This window comes from Helianthus annuus, chromosome 3 (genome assembly GCF_002127325.2).
Source record: "Helianthus annuus cultivar XRQ/B chromosome 3, HanXRQr2.0-SUNRISE, whole genome shotgun sequence".
Classification (NCBI taxonomy): Eukaryota; Viridiplantae; Streptophyta; class Magnoliopsida; order Asterales; family Asteraceae; genus Helianthus; species Helianthus annuus.
The window spans coordinates 80715209-80728981 of record NC_035435.2 but is presented as its reverse complement, the minus strand read 5'-3'; the positions used below and the strand labels follow the sequence as shown (position 1 = coordinate 80728981).

The window sequence follows — 13773 nt, the reverse complement described above, 5'->3', positions numbered from 1 at the left end:
TAAGAGTCTAGAGCATAGTTGTCTGTAGATCTTGCAGCTTGAGTCTCTAGACATAGATAAACAATATTTATGTTTAAATCTGAGTTGTCGGAACAGAATATTTGACTAGATGTTATCTGAAATAATTTGTTTGCTATTTGAGGTACGGTATGGGACGTATTATATAAATTGAATGGTAATGATAGTTGTTATGGAAACTTCTGGACAATCTGTTTCGCTCAGTGCCATGCCCCGATGATTCTGCCATTGGTTGGGGTGTGACAGATTGGTATCAGAGCCATAACTATAGGGAATTAGGCTAGACTCGACCTAGTCCGGGTCGAAGTCTTAGAGACCTAGACTATAGTTAGGAACCAACAGACCAAGTTTATGTGCTATCTCTCGCTTACTCTACACAATCACTCCACTCGAGTTTTCAAGAGGTTTAGTCGAGATTAGGTGTGAAAACCTCAAACTCTCGACTAAATTGTTGGATCAATGCTATTTTATCAACTTATCGATGATTCTTCATTCTTTTCAATAACGAACGCTTGTTCAACGGGAGATTATACCAAATCAGCAGTGAAATCCATATTTTGATGAATACTCCTCTATTTTACTAAAATCAAGGGAAAGTTGTCAAGCCAGGGGTGAAACCCTAACCTTGCCAGCTTGCCCGTGATCTTACCAAAACTCTCACCAAAGCCTCGACGGACTCCGACGACCTGAACTCACGAGTATGACCTAGTGAATGCGTGCTGAATGCCCAAGAATCGAGGCAGAAACACGATCCCGAAAGTCGAAATGTGACGACAAGTCTATTGAGAATAGTCTAATCGCTTTGGGTAGTCGATGTCTAATAGCCGCAGACAATCTGTTTCCCGATTTTTATGTGTTTCAATTCTGAGCCCGCAACTGCTGATTCTGATAATCCATCGATTTTTTGGGTAAAGGGTTACCCCGGTGATTCTATATATTCACAAACAATCAAAACAAGTAGTAAGGAAACATCATTACTAGTTCAAACATGAGACATACCCTCATGTAAGTAGAACAAAAAAGAAACAACCACCAAAGGAAAGACAAAGAAAACAACCACTAGACAACTATCTATGCTAAACGACACCCGACTAATTAGAAATCAGCCATTTTCCATTACTAAATCTGCACCATGGATATCCCACTTCTCCAGCAACTCCCGCACTCTAGCTGTGTTCTTGAATCTGAGCCCCATCAGTTTATACCTCACATTATCTAGAACAGCCTTACAAATGATATCCGGTGGTCTCGCTTGGTTCCTGAAAAGCCGATTGTTTCTTTCCTGCCAAATGATGTAAGCCAGAGCAGCAATTAACAACCTACATACCAGGTTCTTTGCTGATTTTGACCGAGAACGATAGCCAAGCCAACCCAAAATAACGCTCCACTTTGATTCCAAATTATCCATACCAACTTTAGATCTAACCATATTCCAGATTTGCGTAGACAGCTTGCATTCAAAGAATAAATGGTCATGTGAGTCGACATTCTCATAACACAGGAGGCAACACATCATGTTCATGTTAGTTCTTCGAGTACAGTTCCAATGCAAGATTTTGTCTTGAGTCAAAAGTTTACGTCTAACAATCAGCCACATCAGAAACGCGTGACGAGGAATACATTGAGAAAACCAAACGATACTAGCCCAATTCACTTCCTGCTCCCTTGACCGAATTGAATCCCAAACTTCCGAAGAAGAGTGCTCGGTTAAATTATCACCAACCTTCCAAACGATACGATCCTGGTTATTAAAGTTACGTTGCACGTGGTCTAATTGTACGAGTACGGGGTATGTATATTTCCATGCAACCGGCCAAAGCCACGTAACATCTGAATAAACATCAGCTACTGTGGCATTTAAAGAGAACCCCTCGCGAGTTATCACTCTAGGCGAAAGGAAGCTACAAAGCGGACCAATATTACTCCATGTGTCATACAAAGCTGAGGTACGGCTGCCATCACCAATCTGAGACCAAACATGATGACGAATCAAAGGCCGAATCTGAGCCATCTTTCTCCAACTCCAACAGCAACTAGATGGAACCTTGTGATCCCAAAAACTACGACCTCTTAATCGATAAGAATGGATCCAAGCAACCCATAAAGATTGACGATTACTTAGAATGCTCCAAATATGAGACACCATAAGAGATTTATTAACATCAGCAATACGACGAATACCTAAACCCCCTTCATGCTTAGGCACACAAACAGACTTCCAAGAAACTTTCGCCCTACCACGCTGAGAAGAGGATTGAGCCCATAGAAAATTCCGCATTTTAGCTTCCAATTCCTTAATCACCCTGGCTGGTAAAATAAATACCGAAGACCAGTACACATGTAAAGCCGAAAGGACCGATATAATTAATTGCAATCTACCAGCGAACGATAACATTTTGTTCTTCCAATTATTTATCCGTTGATCAAGAAGCTCCACAAGAATACTACAATCCTTGTATAATAATCTAGAAGAAATAAGCGGCACACCCAAGTATCTCACAGGAAGCGAACCCTCCACAAAAGGCATAATGGTCAAGATTTCTCTTTTAACGTGATTAGGGACGTTACAGAATAACCCTGTACTCTTCTGACTACTAGGAACCAAGCCTGACATTCGAGTGAACTGAGTGAGGGATAACATAACACACCTAGCTGAAGCCACATTTCCTCTAGCAAACAGGAATAAATCATCTGCAAAACAAAGATTAACAATTTGTTGCTTCTCACATTTATTATGGAACCTGAAAGATGAGTCGATCCTCGTTGCATGGTTTAAAATGCATGTCAAGACTTCCATCACGAGAGTGAAAAGATAAGGGGATAGGGGATCACCCTGCCTTAAACCCCTTTTTCCTTTAAAATACCCATGAATACTCCCGTTAACACGAATAGAATAAGAGGCTGCTGACACACACAGCATGATCCAATCCACCATAATACCATTATAACCAAACCCTAGAAGCACATTTTTGAGAAAGCTCCACTCAACCGTATCATAAGCTTTCTGGATATCTACCTTAAACGCACACCTTGGGGGACCAAAGTCACGATGGTAATTATGCATTAATTCCTGTGTAAGAGGAATGTTATCTGAAATTTTCCGACCAGGAACAAAAGCTGATTGGTTTATGCTTACAATTTCATTTAACGAACCCTTCAACCGATCCGCCAGCACCTTACTAATACATTTAAAAATAACGTTACAGCAGGATATAGGACGATAATCAGTAATCTTCGAAGGGGTTGACACCTTGGGAACAAGAGCGACTAATGTGTGATTAAGTTGTTGTAGGAGCTTGCTAGAGTTAAAGAAATCTAGAATAGCATTTGAAACATCACTCCCCACTATATGCCAAGTACTCTTGAAAAAACGCAGTCGTATAACCATCAGGCCCAGGGGCTTTATCATTCCCAATCGAAAACATAGCAGACTTAATTTCCTCCAAGGTGACCGGTCGAACCATATAGTTTGCAGTTTTAGGATTTAGCTTATTAGAAAAAAGATCAGGCGAAGGTAACAAAGACACTTGACCTTCACTTCCCAAAAATTGCTCGTAATGGTTAACAAAAGCCGCCGCCACATTATCACCATCAAACAGGTTTCCACACGAATCAGATATAGCCTCAATACGATTAATGTGGTTTCTACATTTTAATGACGAATGAAAATAGGCCGTATTAGCATCACCTGCTCGAAGCCACTCAACTTTAGACTTCTGCTTTAGGAATCTCTCCTCATCAAGCGAAGCCTCCTGAAAATCACGCAACACGGAAGCCTCTTGACCACGTAAAAACTCGTTCATAGGGTCCCTATCAATGTCTCGCTGGATAGTCTCAAGTTTCCCACGAAGCTTCACAACCTTTTCATGGAGATTCCCTCGTTGGAAAAGGAGAGCTCGAAGAGAAGACTTCATTAGAGTGAGTTTCTTAATGACACGAAACTGATGAACTCCATTAATATGAACATCCCACTTTGAATTAACAATATCCATAAAACCCGGCTTATGCACCAAAAAGTTAGCAAACTTGAAAGGTCTCGGTTTATTTTTGCCAGCCGATGACAACTTTAGGACACACGGACATTGATCCGAAACACCATAGGGCCTAAACATAGCAACCGAATCAGGAAAAGCACTAACAAAAGGAAGGTTACCCAAGACTCTGTCGATCTTTTTCAGCAATCCTACTCCTTTCTTGGGTTTTTGGCTCCAGGTGAAGTGAAAACCTGTTCGCTTAATATCAAAGACCTCAATCTCCTCAACACAATCTTTAAATTCTCGCATACCAGGAGAAATAGATGAAATGCTGATCGATTTATCTTCAATGTTAAGAGCAGAGTTGAAATCTCCCATAATAACCCAAGGTTTATCATGAACAAGGCCTTTATGCAAATATAAATTCTGCTAGAGCTCCCTACGAGAAACATAATAATTCGCGGCATAGACCAAAGAACAAAAAAACATAGTTTTATTAACTTTACAAACAACTTGAACATGTAAGACTTGAGCCGCCTGAGCAAGAACCATAACGTCCACCTCCACAGGGTCCCAACCCAATATGATACGAGCTCCTTTGTTGCAACATCCCCCATTTGAGGTCTAATCCCATCTCCTAAACACAGCATTACAGACCCTACGAAGATTATCCGCATCCACATGAGACTCTAGGATCGCACACAAACTAATTTTATTCTCTTTAACAACCTGACGAACCTCATTTTGTTTTAGAGGACGGTTCAACCCCCGTATATTCCAGACAGCCAAACTAATCATTGAGACACCCCTGAAGAAGGAGTGCTTGCCCCTTTTTTATGAACGTCACTGCTAGAATCAACTTTAAGAAAATCATTTGTTTCGTTAAATACTTCAACCACCTCATCATCATCAGAGTTTTCATACCCATCTTCCATCACCCGATTAGACTTACTAGATTCCCCAACTTCATCCCTTAAAACATCAAACGGGTTGCTAGAAACCAGAGTAGTCGGTTTATCAACTTTCTTGATACCTCCATCCGCCTTATTACCGATTGGTCTGTATTCAAATTTTGGCTTTTGCTTATTGACTGGAAAACCAGACCTCTTTGCAATCTTTTTATCATCTACGATTGTAAACCCATCATCATCAACCAATTGTTTTACCTGTTCACGAGGAAAAGCCACCTGTTTTTGTTTTTGTTTCTTCCCATTATTGGCCATGCTTCCAGTTTGCTGATTAAATCTAACTTGTTTCGGACATGCTTCATCAGAATGGCCAAAAACACGACATCGACTACATCTGTGCGGGCTCCATTCATACTCCACAAACATCGTTTCTTTAACAAACCCATCACCCTTAAGATCTGGAACACCTATAACTAATTCCTCCTTGAAGTCATTTTCCGCAGAAACTTCAATCAGAGCACGAGTATAACTACTCCTCCCCCAAGCGTCCATGCAAATAGTAGTGGTAAAAGAATCCAACATTTTTGGTTCCCCAATCGCCGTAGCAATGAGACTCAAACCATCTTCCGTGTACGCAGCAATCGGGACATCATGGATCTTGACCCAAAGTTGTAACTTTTTTACTTCCTTCTTCTCAAGCTTTGTAGAAGCCGACCAGGTATTTAAAAATAAAGGCTATGAACGAATAATCCATGGTCCTTCTTTAAGAGCATTCATCATACCAGACTGATCCGCAAATTTGAAGAAGAAAAATCCATTAGCATTCATCATGGATTTCTGTAATCCGAACTTCTTCCAATTATTTCTAACAAAGTATTCTACTACCGGGTATGCCACACGATCGCCCAAAAAATACCCGTATAGTGTGTTAGCAAGCTTATCTTGTAAAGCTTTAACCGATTCTCGGGGTAAAACCACATCACAACCATCTCGCTTTTCAACACTAGCAAGGGTTCGAAAATTAACCTTCTTTGTATTATTATTCATAACTGATTCAGCATAAGATAAGGGTTTGGAATTCTCATGATTACCTGTTATCACATCGTCTCCTGCATGACCCTTCTCCGACCCCATAATCTTCGACTGCACACCCTCCGGATTAACTGGAACTGTCACTTTCAGCAATTCATCTATAACATTAATACGCGTACCCTCAGCATTCAGATTCAGCACCGTACCTCTACGTGGCATGAAAGTTTTACCATCAGTATCAACAACCCTATCGGCAATACTCTTAAACGACAAACTTGGGTTTTGACGGCCGTCATGCACAACATTCCCAAACTTAGAACGATCATCCATGCTTATTAAGACAACTCTCTATGAACACAAAACACTCAGACTACCATGCACGAAGAAACCAGAGAAAACCAGAAGACCACGAACAGAAAACAAAAAGAAAACCCTAAACTAGCAAACCCTACCCCATGCATCTTTCGAAATCATATAGAGGAATTAGTAAGAAAAATCAAACCCACACCTCTATACAATCGGATCGAATATAAAGAACAAGGCGGCGATTGATAAAAACACGAAACAGAAACCCTAGATTCAACTTAATCCCTTTGCTAACTAGTTCGAATTAGAAGTATTGATGAAGCAACACTCTAAGAGTCAGACTGTTATACAAAGATCATGAAGAAGAAACGAAGGTTGCAAGAAGAACCAAAATCGCCATGCTAGAGAGAGAATTAGGGTTGGTTCTGGTTAATCTTTGTGAGATTGATAATCCGTCGATTTTATGTGTTTTAAGTGTGTTTATCTGTTTATGTGATTAATTTTGGTATTTATTCGATTATTGCTCTCACTTCGATCGACACACACGACCCGCATTGCTCTCCTATCTCAAAACGATAACAAGTCGCTACAATCTAGACGACATTATGCTACGATATACGCTTATGCTATACTCGACATGCCATATGATTATACTATACTACTCGATATGCTATACTATTCGATATATTATACGCAATCGACACGCGAGCTTTGAATGGTAGGTTTCTGTATTCTGACTGCTTCTGTGTACTGATAGGAGGATTACGTGATATTATGTGCCTCTGTGATTCTGTGCTCTACGTGCTTATGTGCTTCTGTGATTATGTGAATCTGTGATTTCGTGCCTATGTGTTTATGTGACACGTGCTCAACGTGGTCCTTAGCTTTAGTAAAGTAGTAAACGTGTGAGGTGAGATTCGATTTTGATGTGTCTGAGACCTACGACGATGTCTGTTGCAGACCATGTCGTCATCCGGACACCGAACCCCACTTACTCGCCAAGAAAAGAGAGACAGGTGTCTTGCTGCTATCATCGCCAAAGAAGTAGCAAAAGCTGTGAGCGATGTCTATGAAAACGTCAGCAAATCATCTGAGGAGTCAAGAACTGAAGCTCCCAAAGATGCTACCAAGACTGTTTTTAGCTTTAAACAGTTCAAGGCATGCGGACCAAAGGAATTCACCGAAGAAGATGGCTCAGCAGCTATGTTTCAATGGTTTGATTCCATCGAAGTCACTCTGCGCCAAAGCGGCTGTCCAGAAAATCTCCGTACCCTAAACGCAACCGACGTCTTCCAGTCCCGAGCTCTAGACTGGTGGACGGCCGAGCGAAACAAACACGGGAATGATGCAGCTTATGAGCTGACATGGAAAGAGCTGAAAGCCATTATGATAGATGAATTATGCCCTCCCCATGAACGCCAAAAGCTGGAGGACGAGTTTTGGAACATTAAGCAGAAGGATGGAGATAACGCAGCCCTAACTGCTCGCTTTAAACAGCTCAGCATCATCTGTCCCGATCAAGTTAAGACGTCAGACATGGCCATCAAGAAGTACATTCGAGCTCTACCCGATTGTGTTGCCGATTTTGTTCACGCCGCGAAGACCTCATCGATTGAAGAGACTTACCTGCTTGCCGCCGAGATTAACGACAAGTGAGTAAAAGCTGGTTTCTGGGATAAGCCCTCCAAGTCTCTGCATCAAGCCACCACTGCACCGACCGCCAAAACCGCCACTGCTCAACCATCCATGTCATCACGCCGCAAGAAGAAGCACAACAACAACAGCAACAACAACAGCTCCAGCAACAAGAACTGTGCTGTCACTACCACTGCTGCTCCTCCACAAGTCATACTGGCTTAGCAGCAGTCTTATCATCGACCAGCACCAGTTACTCAAGCGCCACCAGCAAAGCGAGCTTACACAGGTCCCCACCCGCTCTACCCGACATGCTCATACCATCATCCGGTGGGTCTTGCCTGTCGTTTCTGCGCTCATTGCAATTTGTACGGTCACTTCACTGCCAACTGTCGCTATGGTCCCCGTAACACCGCAACTCATGCCACTGCTCATCAAGCTCTACTCCCAGCCCCGCAAGGCCAACAAGCGGCTCAGGCACCCGCGATCAATACTCAAGTCTGTTTTGCATGTGGTGACCCTAACCACTTTGCAAACATGTGCCCGAACAGGGTCGTGAAGCAAGAGCCCAGCAGCAGCAGCAACAGCCTCAACAGCAGCAACAAGCAGCACGCGCTAGAACCTTCAACATCAATGCTCGTCAAGCCCAGGCTGACAACAACGTGGTTAATGGTACGTTCCTTGTGAATGGTATTTATGCATCGTGTTTGTTTGATACTGGAGCCGATAACTGCTTTGTGTCGTTTAAATTCGAGAAGCTCCTTAGTCGTAAACGCTCTTATCTCCCCTCGTCATTCGAAGTTGAAGTCGCTACTGGAAGAACTGTCGCCGTTAATTCTGTTCTTCGTGATTGTACTCTCGAGCTAAACAATCAAATCTTCCCAATCGACCACATTCCGATGCAGCTCGAAAGTTTTGACGTCATAGTAGGCATAGACTTTCTTCGCGAAACCATGCTGAAGTTGTGTGCTTCGACAAGATGATTCGATTCTCGCTCGCGAATGGTGATTAATTATGTGTCTATCACGAAACTACTTCGAAAGGTCTCAAGCTCATGTCGTGTGTCCAAGCTAGCAAGTACCTCCGCAAGGAATATAGAGCTTTCTTGGCCAACATTGTAGTAGTGGAGAAGGAAAAGAAAAGGAAGACAGAAGTTAAAGACGTTCCCGTGGTCCGTGAATTTCCTCAGGTGTTCCCTGATGATCTTCCTGGACTACCGCCAAATCGTGATATCGACTTCCGTATCGACCTCATTCCTGGAGCTAACCCCGTAGCCAAAGCCCCTTATCGACTCGCGCAATCCGAAATGTGGGAACTCTCGAACCAACTCCATGAATTACTTGAAAAAGGTTTTATTCGCCCGAGCACCTCTCCTTGGGGCGCACCAGTCCTTTTCGTCAAAAAGAAGGATGGGTCGTTCAGGATGTGTATCGACTACCGGGAATTGAATAAGTTAACCATCAAGAACCGTTATCCCCTACCCCGTATCGACGATTTATTTGATCAGCTGCATGATGCTACGTGTTTCTCAAAGATCAATCTACGCTCATGCTATCATCAATTACGCATTCAGTAAGAAGATATACCCAAAACCGCTTTTCGTACTCGTTACGGCCACTATGAGTTCGTTGTTATGCCTTTTGGTTTAACCAACTCACCCGCGGTTTTCATGTACCTGATGAATCGCGTGTGTAAGCCATATCTTGACCGCTTCGTCATTGTGTTCATCGATGATGTCTTGATCTATTCCAAATCGAAAGTTGAACACGCGCAACATCTACGTTTGGTTCTCGAGTTACTCCAGGGAAACCAACTCTATGCCAAGTTCTCCAAGTGAAAATTCTGGTTAGAAGAGATTCGGTTTCTGGGTCACATCGTGAATAGTCAAGGTATCCATGTCGATCCTGCGAAGATTGAAGCAGTTAAGTGTTGGGTTACGCCAAAGAACCCATCTGAAGTCCGTTCTTTTCTCGGATTAGCGGGTTATTATCGACGATTTATCGAAGGATTCTCCAAGATCGCTGTGCCGGTTACCGCTCTTACGCATAAAGACAGGTCTTTTGTTTCGGGAACTGAACAAGAGTCTGCTTTCCAAACCCTCAAGTACAAGCTTTGCAATGCTCCTGTTCTCACATTGCCCGATGGGAACGATGGTTTCATTGTCTACTGTGATGCTTCCAACCTTGGTCTTGGTTGTGTTCTCATGCAACGAGACAAGGTTATAGCTTACGCTTCTCGACAGCTCAAAATCCACGAGAAGAACTATACAACCCATGATCTCGAGCTAGGCGCGGTTGTTTTTGCATTAAAGATTTGGCGACACTACCTGTATGGTACCAAGTGTACGATCTTCACCGATCACAGGAGTTTACAACACATCTTTGATCAGAAAGAACTCAATATGCGTCAACGCCGATGGGTAGAACTCCTCAACGATTACGACTGTGAGATTCGTTATCACCCAGGCAAGGCAAATGTCGTTGCCGATGCGCTCAGCAGACGGAGTTATTTGCTCAGTATTCGTAATACCCAAGCCCAATACGATCTCGAAACCCTCATCCGCGAAGCCCAACATGCTTGTTTTAATGAACGCACCTTGAAGAAGGAGAGAATCTATCACGATGGAGCTCAGCTTGTAAGCAAATCGAATGGGATCTTCTATTTACTGGACCAAATTTGGATCCCTAAGCGGACCGAATTGCGAAAGATTTTAATGGATGAAGCCCTTAAATCTTGGTATTCTATTCATCCCGGTGCCGATAAAATGTACCAGGATCTTCGCTACAAGTACTGGTGGCCGGGCATGAAAAGGGATATTGCTCTCTATGTCGGAAGATGCCTGACTTGTGCAAGGGTCAAGGCTGAACATCAAAGACCCTCTGGCTTCTTGAACAACCGCCAATTCCTAAATGGAAGTGGGAGAGTATAGCTATGGATTTCATAACAAAGCTTCCGCCCACGTCACCAGGTCACGACAGCATTTGGGTTGTCATTGATCGTTTGACCAAATCAGCCCACTTTTTGCCAATACGGGAAGACTATAAGGTAGAACGATTAGCCCGAATCTACACCGACGAGATCATTTGTAATCCCTCGTGACATCATCTCTGACCGTGACGCTCGGTTTACGTCGCGATTGTGGGAAATGTTTCAAGCAGCTCTTGGTACGTCGCTTAACTTAAGTACTGCATTCCATCCTCAAACCGACGGACAGACTGAAAGAACGATCCGTACTCTTGAAGACATGCTCCGTGCGTGTGTCATAGACTTCGGTGGCAATTGGAATAAATACTTGCCATTAGTCGAATTCTCGTACAACAACAGTTATCATACCAGCATCCAGATGGCACCATTCGAGGCTTTATATGGAAGAAGATGTCGACCGCCTATTGTATGGCACGAGATCGGTCACTCGCAATTAACCGGTCCTGAGCTATTGCAAGAAAAGACTGACAAAGTCCTCCAAATTCGAGGCAACTTGTTGAAAGTCCGAAGTAGACAGAAAAGTTACGCCGATAGAAGACCAAGCCCCTGGAATTTGACGTTGGCGACTACGTACTCCTAAAGGTATCACCTTGGAAGGGTGTGGTCAGATTCGGCAAGAAAGGGAAACTAGCGCCTCGATATGTTGGACCTTTTAAGATTCTGGAAAGGATCGGAAAAGTCGCCTACAGACTCGAACTACCGGAGGAACTTAGTAACGTCCACCCTACTTTCCATGTGTCAAACCTCCGAAAATGCATGGCTGAGCATGATCTGATTGTACCTCTCGACGACCTTCAAATAAACAAAACGCTACACTTCGTGGAGAAGCCTGTCGAAATTATGGATCGCCAAACCAAGCAACTCAGACGCTCGCGCATTCCTATTGTGAAAGTCCGATGGGAAGGCAAACGAGGCGCAGAGTTCACTTGGGAACTCGAAAGCGACATGAAGGCGAAGTACCCGCAGTTGTTTAAATGAAAGGCTAGAGAGAGAAAAAAGGTGATTCACAGTGTTGTACAGCTTTCAGCCTAATTTCGGGACGAAATTCCCTAAACAAGGGGAGGCTGTAACACCCCGTTTTTCCGAAAGTCAAAGTCAAAGTCAAGATTGACTCCTTTGACCGTAGTTAGTCTATTTTGTGTTTATGATTACGTTAGTTGTATTATGTGGAGTAATTGATTACAATCGAATTAATCGAAGTTTATTTATCAATGCGAACCGCTTTACAACTGTGAAATGATAGGAAGTAACGATGCGATAAAGTCAATTAATCAATAATCGAGCTAATCTAATCATCATCGAGCTCGAGACTCGAAATACACGCACTCCTGTTAGTGCACTACATCTGTTGATTGCGTCTAGGTGTCTAGGATCAGGTCTTATATCGTATTGTATAGCATAGGGCACGTTTTACGAGAAAACTCGAGTCTGTATGAGTTTTATAGGATAGGTTCGCTCATTGGGACATTATGATCCAGGTTCGCTTATGTGGCATGTCGGTCCGCTTATGTGGACTTGTCAGGTCCGCTCTTATGGTCATGTGACACATAAGCGGACCCAACTGCCTATATATAGGGTTGTTTGAGCGATCCTCAGTAAGTGATTGTCGAATTCCATGCCGAAGCTCTGCTAGTGTGAAAATTGAACTGTAAAACGTTTCAAATCAATAAAACAAGCAGTTAGGAGGAAGAACAAGTTATATCTACTTGCATTTCTTATTATTCCGCATCTGAAACGCAAGAGACAACCTCTGAACAACTCGTTCGGGTCAGCAAACGATCCTACAACTCCTACACCTTTCTATCTTTCAAATCTTGATTTCTAACCGTGAAATCATCAAGATTCAAGTGTTCTAGGATGATGTCATCATGGTGTTCTTGAAGAACTTCATGTTTTGGCTTCAATCCACCAAGAATCACTTGGAGCTAGCCGATTTCCACATAAACAAACAAGGATCTTTCATAGATCTAAACATTTACACGGTGAAAAGGCTTGAAAGATGGTTTTCCAACTTTCTTTCAACTCTTTTACACTCAATGCCTTCGAAACTGGTAGAAACGGAGCTTGTGCCGATTTGCTAATCATTCCGGTGGTTGCATGACTCAAGATCCGGATTCTATCCACGAGGTTCACTGATTTCGGGTTAAACGTTAAACTCTGTTCCGAACAGTTCACCGGCCGGATTTGGGTGATTCCGGTCCGAGCAGGAGAGACAAGTAAGAACGAGGATTCTATGGTTCAACCTGTTGTCAAAACACCTCGATATAATGACAAACAATCAGAACAGGCAAGTGTTAGACGAACAAGCTGATCAGGTTAGGATGCTGACCAATCGGACTGCTGTCCGAACGGACAGCCAGCCGATCGGACAATCAGCCGATCGACCGGGCCAGCCGATCGGCTAGCACATGGTCCCACACTTGAGCAATTCATTGAAGTCTAGTATTGAACGAACTGCTGCTCAATCAGACTACCGTCCGATTGGATTACTCTTTGGATCATGAGATACTATGCTTCAACACTTAGTCAATTTTCAACGTGTTCAATGCACTAGGAGTGCCACCCGATCGAACAGCCGTCCGATCAGGTGACATCCTGCGGAGAACCTAATTACTGAAGTACCTAACCGATCGGGTAGCCGGCCGATCGAACGACCATTCGATCGACCAACCTGAAAGGCAAAGATACTTCAATGTTTTCAAATGCTACAACGAAAACTTCAAAAGTCAAACCATCATACACAAACGCATCCTTCTCAAAGGAAGAAACAATCCACTCGAATAGCCATCCGATCAGCCTACCGACCGACCGGACAGCTGTCCGAACGGATTGCAAACCGAACGGTCAGCCGTCCGATCAGACTACCGTCCAATCGACCAGCTGTCCGACCCTCCAACACTTGTTTTCCGTTTTAC

The 13773-nt window shown here is 43.2% G+C and overlaps 1 protein-coding gene across 1 annotated transcript; it reads right to left on the bottom strand.

Moving 5' to 3' along the window:
- Positions 1 to 1120: 1120 nt before the first annotated feature.
- LOC110931459 lies at positions 1121 to 4370 on the bottom strand. Its single transcript, XM_022174853.1, has 3 exons — positions 3379 to 4370; positions 1346 to 3197; positions 1121 to 1300 (listed from the first exon to the last, which is right to left on the bottom strand). Exons 1-3 carry the CDS (start codon positions 4368 to 4370, stop codon positions 1121 to 1123), a joined length of 3024 nt encoding a protein of 1007 aa, XP_022030545.1.
- Positions 4371 to 13773: the final 9403 nt, after the last annotated feature.